Genomic DNA, 14,688 nt, shown 5'->3' with positions numbered 1-14,688 from the left:
TTTGCAATACAAAGATGGAAAGTACCTACTAATTATTAGCAGGTTTTCCAACAAGATTAAGAATTCTGCATATTATTCAAATGGCATCTTGGCACTTAGACTATCCTGGCCCCTGTACAGGGAGGGGGGGGGGTACTGGGGAGGTACAGAGTAACATGCCTTCACACTCCTCACCTCCACACACACTCCTCACACACTCCACACACATTCCTCACATATTCCTCACACTCCTCACACTTCCACACAGGCACGCACACAAACCTCACATCCTGTACTTCAGTTCTGTGAGATGAGTCGCACAGCTTGTGCCTCGTGTGAAATGTTAACCTTTTGTCCTGGTCTGTGTGCTGTACACAGTGGGCTAAAGGGGAGGCGTGTTTGTGTGTGTGTGTGTGCTGTACACAGTGGGCTAAAAGGGACACACACATACACACACGGTCTGGCGGTGTGGGAATCAGGCCAGGCTCTTTGGCCTCTCAGTGGAGGCAGTCGGGAGCGTTTCCGTACACTGACCTCTCTGTGTGAGGGGCTTTCCTGACTTTGGGCCTTCAGCGCACGCGCACTCGCACACGCACACGCACACGCACACGCACACACCCTGCAGTTCAGCATGGCTGCATTATTATGTAACAAAATGGCAGACATCCAGAAACAAGCAGCACTATTTCCCCCTGGATCTGGAAGGAAAATGTAAAGTTGCTTAAATTTTATCCACAGCATTAACACTAGTGGTAGGATATACTGAACATTGCATTAAACCGTTTCTCAGTTCCCACAGTTTTTTTTTTCTTGGTCACTTGGTTGCTAGGGGTTAAGGCGAGGATTTCCTGTGCACCATAGCAACGGCCTTCCATTCCTGAAATAATCAGACACAGAGTCACTTCCTTATATTTCACTAGATTCTGCCCGTCGCCCCCAATGGCATCTACGGTGTGTGTGTGTGTGTGTGTGTGTGTGTGTGTGTATACGTTTGTACTTGTATGCGTACTTTGTGTGTACACAGACATAGATTCACAGGTACCTAACGTCAAATAAATAAGTTTCAGATCCTGAGTTGTGCTTGTCCTGATGTTACAGGAAGATATCCAGGTCTCTGGCCAGTTCAGGGACTGTTGACTTATCCAGATCAGGGGCCTGTTTCAGAGCAGGATTATGGAGTTAACTGGGTAACTGTGCTGAGTAAACCCCACAAAGCAGGATTACTGAGTTAGCTGGATCACTGCACTGAGTAAAATCTGGACCAGCTCTTTTTACTTCATTACATTACATTACATTATTGGCATTTGGCAGACGCTCTTATCCAGAGCGACATACAACAAAGTACAACTTCAGTCTATGTTCCAGATTTTGGAGGTTTTAGTCAGTGCAGTTATCCAGCTAACTCAGTAATCCTGCTTTGTGGGTTTTACTCAGTGCAGTTATCCAGCTAACTCAGTAATCCTGCTTTGTGGGTTTTACTCAGTGCAGTTATCCAGCTAACTCAGTAATCCAGCTTTGTGGGTTTTAGTCAGTGCAGTTATCCAGCTAACTCAGGAATTCCCGCTGTGGGTTTTACACGGTGCAGTTATCCAGCTAATGCAGTAATTCTGCTTTGTGGGTTTAAATCAGTGCAGTTACCCAGCTAAGTCAGTGACCCTGCTTTGTGGGTTTCAATCAGTGCAGTTACCCAGCTAAGTCAGTAATCCTGCTTTGTGGGTTTTACTCAGTGCAGTTACCCAGCTAAGTCAGTGACCCTGCTTTGTGGGTTTCAATCAGTGCAGTTATCCAGCTAATGCAGTAATTCTGCTTTGTGGGTTTAAATCAGTGCAGTTACCCAGCTAAGTCAGTGACCCTGCTTTGTGAAACACCCTGATGACGGGCTCATCTCCAGCCTCGCCCATGAGCTCGGCGGAGCAGAAAGGGGCGTGGCTGTGCAGCTCGGTGACCCCTCCCACTCCCTGCGCTGATGGGGCACTGCCCTTTCCCACAGTCCCGGGTCCACCCACCGTTTCGACTCCAGAACCCCTCCCACCAGATTCCACAGGGTGCAGATCTCCCAGGAGACCTGTAACGCGAGCCGCTGGATCAGAACAAAGTGACCGGCAGTGCAGCCCACACCCAACAACTGCACCAGGACTCACAGAAACAAACAAGCGCTAACCAACAGAACAGGAACTCACAAACAAACAAGCACTAACCAACAGAACAGGAACTCACAAACAAACAAGCACTAACCAACAGAACAGGAACTCACAAACAAACAAGCACTAACCAACAGAACAGGAACTCACAAACAAGCACTGACCAACAGAACAGGAACTCACAAACAAATAAGCACTAACCAACAGAACAGGAACTCACAAACAAATAAGCACTAACCAACAGAACAGGAACTCACAAACAAGCAAGCGCTAACAAACCGAGCAGGAACTCACAAACAAGCAAGCGCTAATGAACCAAGCAGGAACTCACAAACAAGCAAGCACAAACCAACATAACAGGAACTCACAAACAAGCAAGCACTAACCAACAGAACAGGAACTCACAAACAAGCAAGCGCTAATGAACCAAGCAGGAACTCACAAACAAGCAAGCACAAACCAACATAACAGGAACTCACAAACAAGCAAGCACTAACCATCAGAACAGGAACTCACAAACAAGCAAGCACTAACCAACAGAACAGGAACTCACAAACAGGCAAGCGCTAACCAACAGTAAAAGCAGGATAGCTCTACCAGAATAGAGAGAATAAATATGTACAGAAAGTCATAAAACAAACACCATTTCAACTGAACAAACATACAAGGCATTATGGGTAATGAAATGGACCCTTGCAGATGAGAGTGCATTTCATAATTAAATAGTCTTGGACTTTGATCGGTCTGTGAAACTGGCCCAATACATTTTTTACATTTTGATTGATTGATCTGAGTAATCTCTAAAATTAGGTTTTGCTAAAATGACAGATGCAAGACAAGATAAAGAAAGGACAGAATATGAATAAAACCGGGAGTCTGAGCCTCTTCAGGTGTGTCTGTAGAACAGGGTCAGACTGTGGGAAACACTACACCCTGCTGGTGAGGCAGTGTCACTGCATGTGCCCCATGCACAGATGAGGTGGGCAGGCCTTGAGCATTGAGAACCTGGAGTGAAACGCATGCGTGCAGTACTGCGCTCAGGAGGTCTTTAATCTCACATTTAGCTTTAGAACATACTCAGCCAAGGAGTGACTGGACCAGAGTGACTGGACCACAGAGTGACTGGACCACAGAGTGACTGGAGCACAGAGTGACTGGACCACAGAGCGACTGGAGCACAGAGACTGGAGCACAGAGTGACTGGAGCACAGAGTGACTGGAGCACAGAGTGGCTGGACCAGAGAGACTGGAGCACAGAGTGACTGGAGCACAGAGTGGCTGGACCACAGAGTGACTGGAGCACAGAGACTGGAGCACAGAGTGACTGGAGCACAGAGACTGGAGCACAGAGTGACTGGAGCACAGAGAGACTGGAGCAGAGAGACTGGAGCACAGAGAGACTGGAGCACAGAGTGACTGGACCAGAGAGACTGGACCAGAGAGACTGGAGCACAGAGTGACTGGAGCACTTATGAACAGAAGTAATGGCAGTAGGGTTCAATGGTGATTTTTCAACAATCATAGAATATTTAAAGTGACTGATCCCAACCCTGACTGAAACGCTTGTGAAAGAACACAGGACTTTGGGAAAGGATGAATTTATTTGTTTTTTTCACACTAAAAACACACAAACTGTCAGAGGAACACCGTGTGGTTATTTAGAGAGATTGTTTCAGAATTACATTCAGTTATCAAAAAATACAACTATTTTACACTCAGCTATGGCAATCAGTTAGTCCCGGCAGTCATCTTCCTCATGATCAGCATCATTTCACACAACCAACCAATCATTCGGCCACGTCAGGTATTACAGGAGAGAGCTGCATTTGGTCCATGGTTGATTGTGTACGCAAAGCAAACGGTGTCAGTCTGTCACAGAAAGATGACAGCATGAGCAACAATAATCTTTAAAAGTGTAAACACACAAGAGTTCCCATCTGCAGTTCCACGATTCTACTCTGCAGCGTCCAGCTGGTGCAGTCTATAAAACATTATTTTCAGATTTAAACGCGTATATACATTTATCACATTATTACTGTTTGTTTTCCGTTATTTGCTAGTGTAAAAGGTTTTGCATATATTAAGTAAAATGGATTTGTGCTTTACTGAGAGATCGGTGAAGAGACGGTGTGGCGCCACCTGGTGAAAAGGTGAAAAGGACAAATGTGATAAATTTGAATCGCACGCTGTCAAAACGTGCGCGACGGATTACAAAATTATTGCCACTTTCACGTTTAAATATGCAACTCTATATTTCATAGAATGCATTTATATACCCATTTACAAATTATTCTACCATATTTGTCAAAACAATTACAAATATAATGTTAATAAGCAACATGATCTAGTTTAAAATAGCATACCAGGACGAAATTCAAATTGCGTCGATGTTATTAGTATTAAAATAAAGTGTTAATATTTTACTGTACAAAGTGTAGTGGGCTTTGGCCAGGGGGGGGGGCTCTCTCTCGGCTGGTGTCTCTGGGGAGCCCAAACGTTAAGGCAACCCAGCTCAAACGTTTCCTCAACGCTTTTGCAACGCTGCGATAGCGCTGCAGGGAGCGTTGTGATGACCACTGAAGAAAAAAAAACTCACTTTCAAAAATGTGAAATGACGTATGAGAAAGGTTTATATTTACGTAGTTCTGCCCTGCAGTGCATCCTAACGGAGCGCTGAACGAGGAGTCACAACACCCTGCAGGCAGCTTCCTTAAAGAAGACACCGTCAATCTCCTCATCATCATCCTCATCATCATCATCATCACCATCATCATCACCATCATCATCACCATCATCATCACCATCATCATCATCATCATCATCACCACCATCCTCCTCCTCCTCCTCCTCATCATCATCACCTTTTATTATCATTATTATAATTTGTTTTCCACTCCGCAAGTTCATCGCCAAGTTTCGCTCTGAATTATAAAAAAAAATAAAAATAAAATAAAAATAAAAAAAGGCCAGCAGCTGCCTGCTCCTCCATTGGCCGAGCCTTTCCTTCCCCAATATAATAATTAATGCACTTTTACAGGTTGCCAGGCAACCCTGAGGGACGTGTGAAATGAGAAAAAGCCACCCCATGGGAACTGGCCACAGCTGGGTGGGGCGGGGGGAGGACAGGGGTCTGTGTAAACTCTCTCCTCCGGGCACACAGTGTGTTCACAGGAGGAGTGGGACTCAGAGACCATCTGCACCAGAACAGCACAGGACTGGGATATGACTGAACAAAGCAAGGGTAAATGACAAAAATGTTTTCTTCAAAAAAAAATATGAACTACTACAAGTTTCAGAAGTAGGACTGTCGCCCATGGTTACTGGGGGATAGGAAGCTCCGCCCCCAGAGCAGTGGCGACCATGGAAACCCCTGATTGGCATGGAGACAGAGCGGGTGTAAACAGAGACCTGAAGTGCAGTGTGGGGGGGCAGACTGGGGTCCACGCGTGGCGTGCCTGACGGGCGGTGGTGGTGGTTCAGAGGTCAGGGGGGGTCTGGGGGGGTCAGTTAGCTTTCAGCAAGTCGATGCAGCCTTGCAGCAGGGTGGTCTTGTTCTGTGGACAGAGAGGAACCATCTTCACCTTCTGTTACACAGTGAGCTGCTTTGGGACAGATTAAGAAACTGGATTTTCCATCTATCTACGCTCCTACCAGACCTGGATCAAATATGTGGGCGTGGGCCAAAACCTGCCCCACCAATCAGAGCCCTTCTCTCTGGAGCTGTGGCCAATCAGAGCCTCTCTCACCCACCTTTGCATGTTTTATCTCCAGCTCGGCCGTCTCCACCAGATTCTTCCGAAAGGCGACGACCCTCCGGGCCTTAAAGCTGGTGAGCTCTGCGGGGGATTTATTTCACTTAAATACGTTCATTTGACAGGGAAAAATACATTACTAACATTAATGTAAATGTGCCAGAGTTTGCCTCATGAGCTCATTGTTATCTATAGTCCCTGGGCAGTATAGTTCTGTGGGAGGAAAGCAGCCAAATAAGGCCTGTGCCCTGCCCCTGCCCATATAAGGCCTGAGCGTACCCCTCTTGCCGGACTCGGAGAGCTTCTCAAACTTGTGCAGGCAGTGCTGCTGCAGCTCCTCGGCCTGCGGCACGTCCCGGCCCTTCTGCCGCGCCTTCTCCACGGCCCGCGCCGCGTTCTCGTAGTCCACCTGGGCGCGCGCGCGCCGGTATAACAGGTCCTGAGGGAAACAATGGCGCTGTGATTTTGTGTTCCACCGATCGCATTTACGAACAGTTCTACCATTTCCTCTTGCACATAGTCAGGGACCACGAGGAGCGCTCGGGGTGGGGGTGGGGGTGCCCGGAGCCCACCTTGGCCGCCTGGATGTCCCTCATGTAGTATCTGAGCAGCTCCGTCAACTTCAGCTCCTGATCCGACGCCACCCTCGACTCTACCTTCTGCAGAAACACACACACACACACACACACACACGGCAACGATTATTCCACACTCACACACTCTCACACACTCTCACACACTCTCACACACTCTCACACACTCTCACACACTCTCACACACTCTCACACACTCTCACACACTCTCACACACTCACACACACTCACACACACTCACACACACTCACACACACTCACACACACTCACACACACTCACACACACTCACACACACTCACACACTCTCACACACTCTCACACACTCTCACACACTCTCACACACTCTCACACACACTCACACACACTCACACACACTCACACACACTCACACACACTCACACACACTCACACACACTCACACACACTCACACACACTCACACTCACACACGGCAAGGATTATTCCACATCACACACACACACACACACACACACACACACGGCAAGGATTATTCCACATCACACACACACGGCAAGGATTATTCCACATCACACACACACGGCAAGGATTATTCCACATCACACACACACACACACACACACACTCACACACTCACACACTCACACGGTAGTCACGCCATCTGTGGCACATAAATGTAGTCTGTGACACACATGCTGCCCACATATACAGATGTGTGTGTGCTGTCCGTGTATACAGATGTGTGTGTGCTGTCCGTGTATACAGATGTGTGTGTGCTGTCCGTGTATACAGACGTGTGCTGTCCGTGTATACAGATGTGTGTGTGCTGTCCGTGTATACAGACGTGTGCTGTCCGTGTATACAGACGTGTGCTGTCCGTGTATACAGACGTGTGCTGTCCGTGTATACAGACGTGTGTGTGCTGTCCGTGTGCGCTGACATGCGTGTAACATGCGTGTAACATTCTTACCCTGAGCTTCTCCAAAAGCTCTGAAAACTTCATCAGGTACCTGGAGGGACAGAGTAGGTATTTTAAACAACACGGCATTCCACACACCTGTCAGCTCTGATCACACCTGCCTTTAACATCATTTATAATTATAATTTTACATTAATAACGCTGGGTGCTGATTCAGATCAGCTGCACAGCCAAAGTTAACTAAATGTGTGAAACACTAGTGACGTCATAGGCCGGTCCTCGACCAGCCAATCAGTGTGCAGGACTGACCCTTTCAGTGCTGTGGAGTCCTCTGCTGATAGGCTGGCCAAGGTGGCAGAGACCAGGATGTAGTCATCCGCCACATCTGAGAGAGGAGAAACACTCCTTACAGTATGCTGCAGGGTTACACACACACACACACACACACGCGCACACACGCGCACACACGCGCACACACGCGCATACACGCACACACACGCGCATGCACACACATACACACGCGCGCGCACACACACGCATGCATGCGCACACACACACACACACACACGCGCGCGCGCACACACGCACACACGCGCACACGCGCACACGCGCACACGCGCACACGCGCACACGCGCACACGCGCACACGCGCACACACACACACACACAAACGCGCACACACACACACACACACACACACACACACACACACATACACACGCACACACACGCACGCATGCGCACACACACACACACACACACGCGTGCGTGCATGCACGCACCACATACACACCACACAGCACACAGCACACATAGCAGAGACTGTAGATTGTGTCATTTGTTTAAGTAGCTCATACTCTTGTGTGAGCGGGTCATCTTCTCTGCTTTGGTGGTGGAGTCTTTGATTTTGATGAAGTAGTCCAGAAGGAAGGTCTTCTCCTGGTCAAAGAACTCATCCCCCTCCTACAAGAGAGACCCAGCAATAAAACCCAGTCAGAGACTCTTCAATGGATCCCATTCCAGACCAAAATCTACAGACGCATTTTGGTGGATATTGGTGAGACAGACAATTAGATGTCTCCAGGAGTGTTGGTGGGGTCTAACAGGGTCAAAGGTTAAAGTGCGCGGCCCAGATGTGGGGTGACCCCGGCGTGACCCTGCTGACCTTTGTTCCCGAGATGAGGACCTCGTCGGCACTCTTCACCATGTTCCGGAAAAATCCGCCAAACTTCTCCTTGGTGTTCTTCCTCCGGACGCTGAGCTGTGGAGAAAACCAGGCCGTCAGGGCAGGAGCGAAATGGAGGAGTGTGATTGCCTAAACCCTCAGGGGAATGATATTGGCTAATGATAACTCACATCCTGGTCGTACTCCAGGAAGATCTGGAAGTTTCTGTCCTTGCTGAGGATGGGGTGGGAGGAGATGCGGAGGAGGAAGACCTCATGCACCTGCACCGTCTTCTTAAACACGGCCAGGTACTCCCTGCACACACACACACACACACACACACACACACACACCATGAGGATGGGGAGGAACCTGCGGTCTGTTACAGCCTACCCTCAATGGAAACATAGTGTCCCACAGTAAAACAACACAGCTGACTAGAGCAAACATACAGCACAAACACGTAGCTTATATACAATAAGGCCTGTATTCAGCATGACTTTCAGGTACGGTTTACAGTCCTGCTTACAGAAAACAGTCATACACACATCGGTCAGGCACAAACACATTGAAAAGGCAAACATTCCCTCATATTTTGTCTGATTCTTTGAATATGATATGAAGAGTATAAACACAGCACTGAGTTTAAGTTGGCCTCTCTCTGGGGTGAAAGGTGAAAGGTTGCTCACGCCTCCAGCTCCTGCTTCATCTTGGTGTACTCGTCCTTGGTCATGGAGGCCTCGCCCTCCCCCAGCTTGTGCATCTTCTCCCGGGGGCTCTCGAAGTCTGGCCTGGGGGGGGCCGGAGGGATCTGGGGAGAACAGTCGAACATTAGCTCAGGAGGTAAGAGCGGTCGTCTGGCAGTCGGTTAAAATCGATTTTACAACGACAGTAAAAAAAGAACATAAAAGTATAAAGAAAATACATGTAAATAAAATATTATAACATCGCAACACATGGAAATATTGCACTTTTCATGGCCTGGGTTCTGGGGCCCCTGGGGGTTCTGGGAGTCCCCCGGGTTATGGGGGGGCCCCTGGGTTTCGGGGACTCACGATGAGGCCGGCGTACTCCTCCGTCTCCACCAGCGTGTCGTGGAGCCAGATGAAGTCCTCGTGCTGCCGGGTCACTGAGAAATCCGCCTTCTGGAACGTTGGGAGCGTCGTCTGAGGAGAGGGAGAGGGAGAGAGGGAGAGAGGGAGAGAGGGAGAGAGGGAGAGACATTGTGGGAACCTGTGTCTACCTGCAATGAAACAAACAAACGAAACGGATGGCCCAAAAAATCCAATGACCCATACACAGGAATCTCCATTTTTTCTTTAAGGAGACACTGAGAAAGCAGTTCAGCCGGATGAAGTCAGATAATCTCAGTTACACACACACACACACACACACTGCTATCACTGCATGTCAGGTGTCCTCTAACGGAATGGGTGGGGCAGCAAAACATTTAATGACATCTAACCTCAGTGTAACAGCTCAGATTACTGCCACCATTGTTACTGAAAGGTCAAAGGTGAAAGATCAAAGGCTTACCTTGGTGTGGACGGTGAACTTGACTTTGTCACGCTCGCACAGGGCGTCAGGAATGTCGATGAGCAGAGAGGCATCATGGTTCAGGTCCACGGACACCGAGGGAACCTACAGGAGGGAGACAGTTACACCCAGGGATTTATATATATGTGTGTGTGTGCGTGTGTGTGCGTGTGTGTGTATGTGTGTGTGTGCGTGGCAGTCTACATACCTTCCACTGACAAGGTATTTTACTTACTGCACTCACACACACTCACACACACGCACGCACGCGCACGCACGCACACGCATGCACGCACGCACGCACGCTCACACACTCACACAATGAGATAAAAGACAGAGACTGACAGCTTCAGTCTTGATGAGCTGAACCGGAATATTAGCATGGATCTGAAGATGCGAATTCAGCAGGTTTTGCCAAAGGGACAGAGACACTCCTTCATGTTCCCGGCAGCCTGACTGCGTGTCAGCCTGCTCCTTCTCTCTCACACACACACACACACATAGGTGTGAGCCAGTCATGGGAAGTGTTAAAAGGCCCATTTAGTTATGCAACTTTCTGAAAAAGGGAACCAGATGTGAAAGAAATACCTGATTTGCCTAAGACATGTAAAAGCTAAACCACCAGTTCCTTATAAGGACTGCAGTACTTAAATCACCAACCAAGCAGCGTGTCATACTTCCAAAACAAGCCAATAGTTTAAACAGGATGTTAATTAAACGTTTATACAGCAGCTTCTCAGCCTCCAGCTGTTAGGACAGAGAAATAAACACCTCAGGATTGTACAGCATGAGGAGAAATAACTCCAATTAATTTAGCCCCCTGTTAACAGACTAATTATCACTCAGACTCAGAGGTGGTGTTAAGAGGTGTCGCACACTGAAGGTAAAAATAACCCTTTCCGCTGCCGTGTTATCTGGGTGGCAGATGACAAGATGAAGCACAATCACAGCCTTCCTGCTGTGTGCCCACATCGTTGTTACCTTTTCTCTTGGGGAGGGCGTTGAGAGAGCAAGACGGAACATAGCAGAGGCTAAAAAGAGGAGGTATGTGGCAGTGAATATGGAGTGTAGGTCACACGAGCCGGCTCGAGACTGAAGCAGGCCAAGCAGAGTCTGCGGGGATCCCCCTCCTGCCCGTCGGAGCTAAAAACATCCACAATCTCCTCATAAACGCTTACTGCCAGCCCCCTACCTGCCCACTCTCTCCAAAATAAACCAAACAAATCACACACACACCAGCCTCTGCCTCCCCTGCCTCACGCACCTGTACTTCCCAGAATTACAACTATTACCATTACAGCATAAACAAAGTCATTTGCTGATGGAACCCAGGACCCGGAGTGCCAGAGACGGTCCTGGTTTTGGCTCCACCCAAACCTATAGCTACATATCAGGACTCATCTTAATTAATCAGGGTTAGTGAATGCGGGAGACCATGGGCTGGAGGCACTCAGCGTTCCACCATTCGGAATATTCAGCCTCAGACGTTTAATCATCCATCGGACTCGAGTGATCGAGGTCAGATGGAACAAACACCAGACACGTCACTGGGATTCTCGAACCAGGCTTGCCTACTCATGGGCTACCAGCTAGGCAAAGCAGGACAGACATGCTTGCCGCATTAACATAATATCCCCTGAAAAAAATTAAACGCAACTACTTTCATGCCGTGATTATAAGAAGATACAGGCAGCTGACAGTCGTGTATGGATTCCCTCATGTGAAGCCACACTGCACAAGCGGCCAAACAAGACATAGTCATAGAAATGTTATTGTCCCGCATAGTTCCCCTAAACTGGCCAGTTGATTGATGGCTGAACACACTTGCTATAAGCGGACATGTTAAGACCGACATAGCTACAACTATTGGATCATTTTACAACAGGTTTTTAGCCGGCAGAGGGAATTGGCAGCAATTTCGCAATGTGGCAACTTCTTTGTATTATGTTCGGTGTGCTGTAATAGCTAGCTACAAACTAGCCCTTGTGAATGTTTGTTCTGTTGTTGCTGTTCGCATGCATGTGTGTTTAACCATTTTAGCAAGTCAACCCTGGAATGCAAAACGTAGGCATGCCAGTGAGCTAGATAGCAATCATCTTGCACATTTAAAACGGGCTTATTCACAAATAAAAAGATAACACTTTAATTTGGCTAGCACTGTGCTAACATGGCGACACTTGTTACGTATGTTAGTGCAGTACGTGGGCTAGCTGAACGTGCCATCTGGTTTTCTGAAAAGGGGAAATGTTTCAGTTGCGAAACTGCTAACGTTAATGGCTAAAGTACATGGCTAAAGTTAGCCATGACTGGATGGGTGTGTTCAGGTAGCACTCGCTAGGTAGCTTAGCGGTAGTTCATTGCTGGCTAGCAGCTGACTGGCGCTGGATTTCACAAATACAATTCGTGACATTAGCTATAATAAGTAAACGATTCCTTCGAAATATTTTATTGGGGTTTAGAGGCATTACCACGTCTCTCAATGCAAAACGAAATCAATGTATGAGCCTTGGCTAACGTTACCGCTCTATCCGAGACCAGCCAACCGAACACTCGGCAGGGTTCGACCGCATAGAAAGTAGCCTTAACGTTAGCTAACGGTTAGCTAGCTCGTCTAGCTAGCTAGATATGCAGTAAACGACAGTTACTAACGCACACTGCTGTACACCGCCTGACTCACCTTTTCTTTTTCGCTCTCGTCGGGAGTCGATGCCATTTTCAAAAGAGTAAGATATAATTACACTGGACGATCATTCAATTGCAATAACTAGCCAAAACTATAGCTTTGTTTAATTTCTCCAATCCAGTCTGCCACCCACCCCTTCAGTTCCAGTAACTTTGTACTAAGCCCGCCCATGCACGCGTCCTATTGGTCAGAACGACGTTTGATCCTTGTTTCCTATTACACCTCCGTCTTGTCCATCAAAATCAACAGCGGATACTGTAATCGATAATGCAATGGCCTCAATATTGTTCAGTGGCATGTAAGTTAAGACATTGTACCGTGAATTCCAGGACGCACAATACACGGAAAACTATAAAACAAAGGCTAAGTATTTTGGGATTGCTATTGTGTCAATACAAATGGGTTATAGTTGGAACACAGTGGGTTACTAATGTGATATTTTATTGAGGGCAAATCCTGCCAAAATGAATGACAATATAAATATAAATAAATCTTCACAGGGACAAAAGGAAGTGAAGTCAATATGTTTATGTGGCTTCTTAATAGAAACAGGCTGCCAGTGGTACTTCATCGTACAAAAGACCGAGCCAAATGGATTCGACATTTGATTTGTTTGGACTGACTTTAAGTTTTCGGTGTGCCACTGTGTGTCCTGCTGGTGCTAAAACACATTGGTACGTCCTAAGCGTCTGTACCAGCATTGTATCTGTGACTAAAATACAATGTTGTAGCTAGCCAGCGATGTCTACGACCTCCAAAGTGGTACTTGGGATTTCTCTGGCTCTTACATTGGCGACAGTTACAGGAGTGCATACCAAGCAGAATTGGGACCGAGCGGTAATGCTAACTTGCTTGTTAGCTAGCTAACGGTCACTATTTAACTATGAAATGTGCCATGGAAATGTAATTAGCTAGCTAGCTCGTTAGTTAGCTAGGTAGCTAGTAAGCCCTGCTTGTTAATCAAACTGCTATATGATGATAATATTATTACTGGCTATTTCATAATGTGTTCAGAATACTTTGCAAGGCACGATATAGTTAGGGAACTGCAACCATTCATACTTTATATTTAGCTAGAAATCTTGCTGATAGAGGTTAGAGAGTCCCCATGAGAATTGGAAGCGAACGCGTTAGCCGGCTAATTGTAGCATTGACTAGCTTATGGACCATAGTTCCACCGCTGTCAAAAATCATTATCTGTCTGTAATGCAAATTAAAGATTTTCTGTAAACTCTGTATATAATTCCCATAATATTCCCTGTACACAAAAAGCTATTTTGGCTCGTACGCGTAAGCTTGTAAAGTGCATGAATGTGTGTGCAAGTTAACGATACATTCATTCGCTCACCTTTTTTCTTTAAAAGTAACGTTATTCTTAATAGCTAGATTTACATCGGTACAACATTTACCTACATTGACTTGATGCTCCTCCTGATTATTATAGTATTATAATAACTAGCGAGACATGTCTTATGAACTTGTGCTGTGATGACCACATTAGCTAGCGGTACAGAATTGGGGGGGGGGGGACACTCGTAATGACTTTAATAAATATGCAGCCGTACTGTCCGAATCTCCCTCTGTAGAAACTTCGCGAAGGAGTGCTCCGCGACCTGGAGAGGCAGGAGCGGAAGAAGGAGAACCTTCGGCAGCTAGAGGAGCAGATCAGCCTGACCCGGGAGCTGGAGGCCGAGCGCCGGAGGACGGCAGCGGGAACCCCGGGCCCCTAGAGCCGCCACAAGACAACCGCACATCCATTCCATAACCTTGTGAGTAACTAATAGCTGTTAAGTTGCACAGGACTTTTTAACTTCCGTTCAATGCTATCAATGGAGACTGAGCCAAATACTCCTTGCCGTAGAGCAGGGATCATGAAATTGCGGTCCTCGACGGTTTTCCACCCTCCCTTTACCTGGGAGTCAGGTGTGAAGACAGTCTGG

The 14,688-nt window shown here is 47.4% G+C and overlaps 2 protein-coding genes across 2 annotated transcripts; one reads left to right on the top strand and one right to left on the bottom strand.

Annotated features, from left to right (window-relative positions):
* Nucleotides 1-3,702: 3,702 nt before the first annotated feature.
* On the bottom strand, nucleotides 3,703-12,911 carry LOC133121585 (sorting nexin-5-like). The gene is made up of 13 exons (XM_061230864.1): nucleotides 12,743-12,911; nucleotides 10,066-10,170; nucleotides 9,585-9,695; nucleotides 9,219-9,340; nucleotides 8,721-8,844; nucleotides 8,530-8,625; nucleotides 8,222-8,327; nucleotides 7,674-7,749; nucleotides 7,416-7,455; nucleotides 6,445-6,531; nucleotides 6,152-6,311; nucleotides 5,871-5,956; nucleotides 3,703-5,674 (listed from the first exon to the last, which is right to left on the bottom strand). The coding sequence occupies exons 1-13, from the start codon at nucleotides 12,776-12,778 to the stop codon at nucleotides 5,624-5,626; spliced, it is 1,200 nt and encodes a 399-aa protein (XP_061086848.1). The 5' UTR covers nucleotides 12,779-12,911; the 3' UTR covers nucleotides 3,703-5,623.
* Nucleotides 12,912-13,367: 456 nt separating this feature from the next.
* LOC133121586 (protein PET117 homolog, mitochondrial) lies at nucleotides 13,368-14,478 on the top strand. Its single transcript, XM_061230865.1, has 2 exons — nucleotides 13,368-13,585; nucleotides 14,335-14,478. The coding sequence occupies exons 1-2, from the start codon at nucleotides 13,490-13,492 to the stop codon at nucleotides 14,476-14,478; spliced, it is 240 nt and encodes a 79-aa protein (XP_061086849.1). The 5' UTR covers nucleotides 13,368-13,489.
* Nucleotides 14,479-14,688: the final 210 nt, after the last annotated feature.

The sequence above is a fragment of the Conger conger genome, chromosome 2 (genome assembly GCF_963514075.1).
Source record: "Conger conger chromosome 2, fConCon1.1, whole genome shotgun sequence".
In the NCBI taxonomy this organism is placed as follows: domain Eukaryota; kingdom Metazoa; phylum Chordata; class Actinopteri; order Anguilliformes; family Congridae; genus Conger; species Conger conger.
Note: the sequence above shows the minus strand (reverse complement) of the source record. Positions and strands in the feature narration are given on the sequence as shown.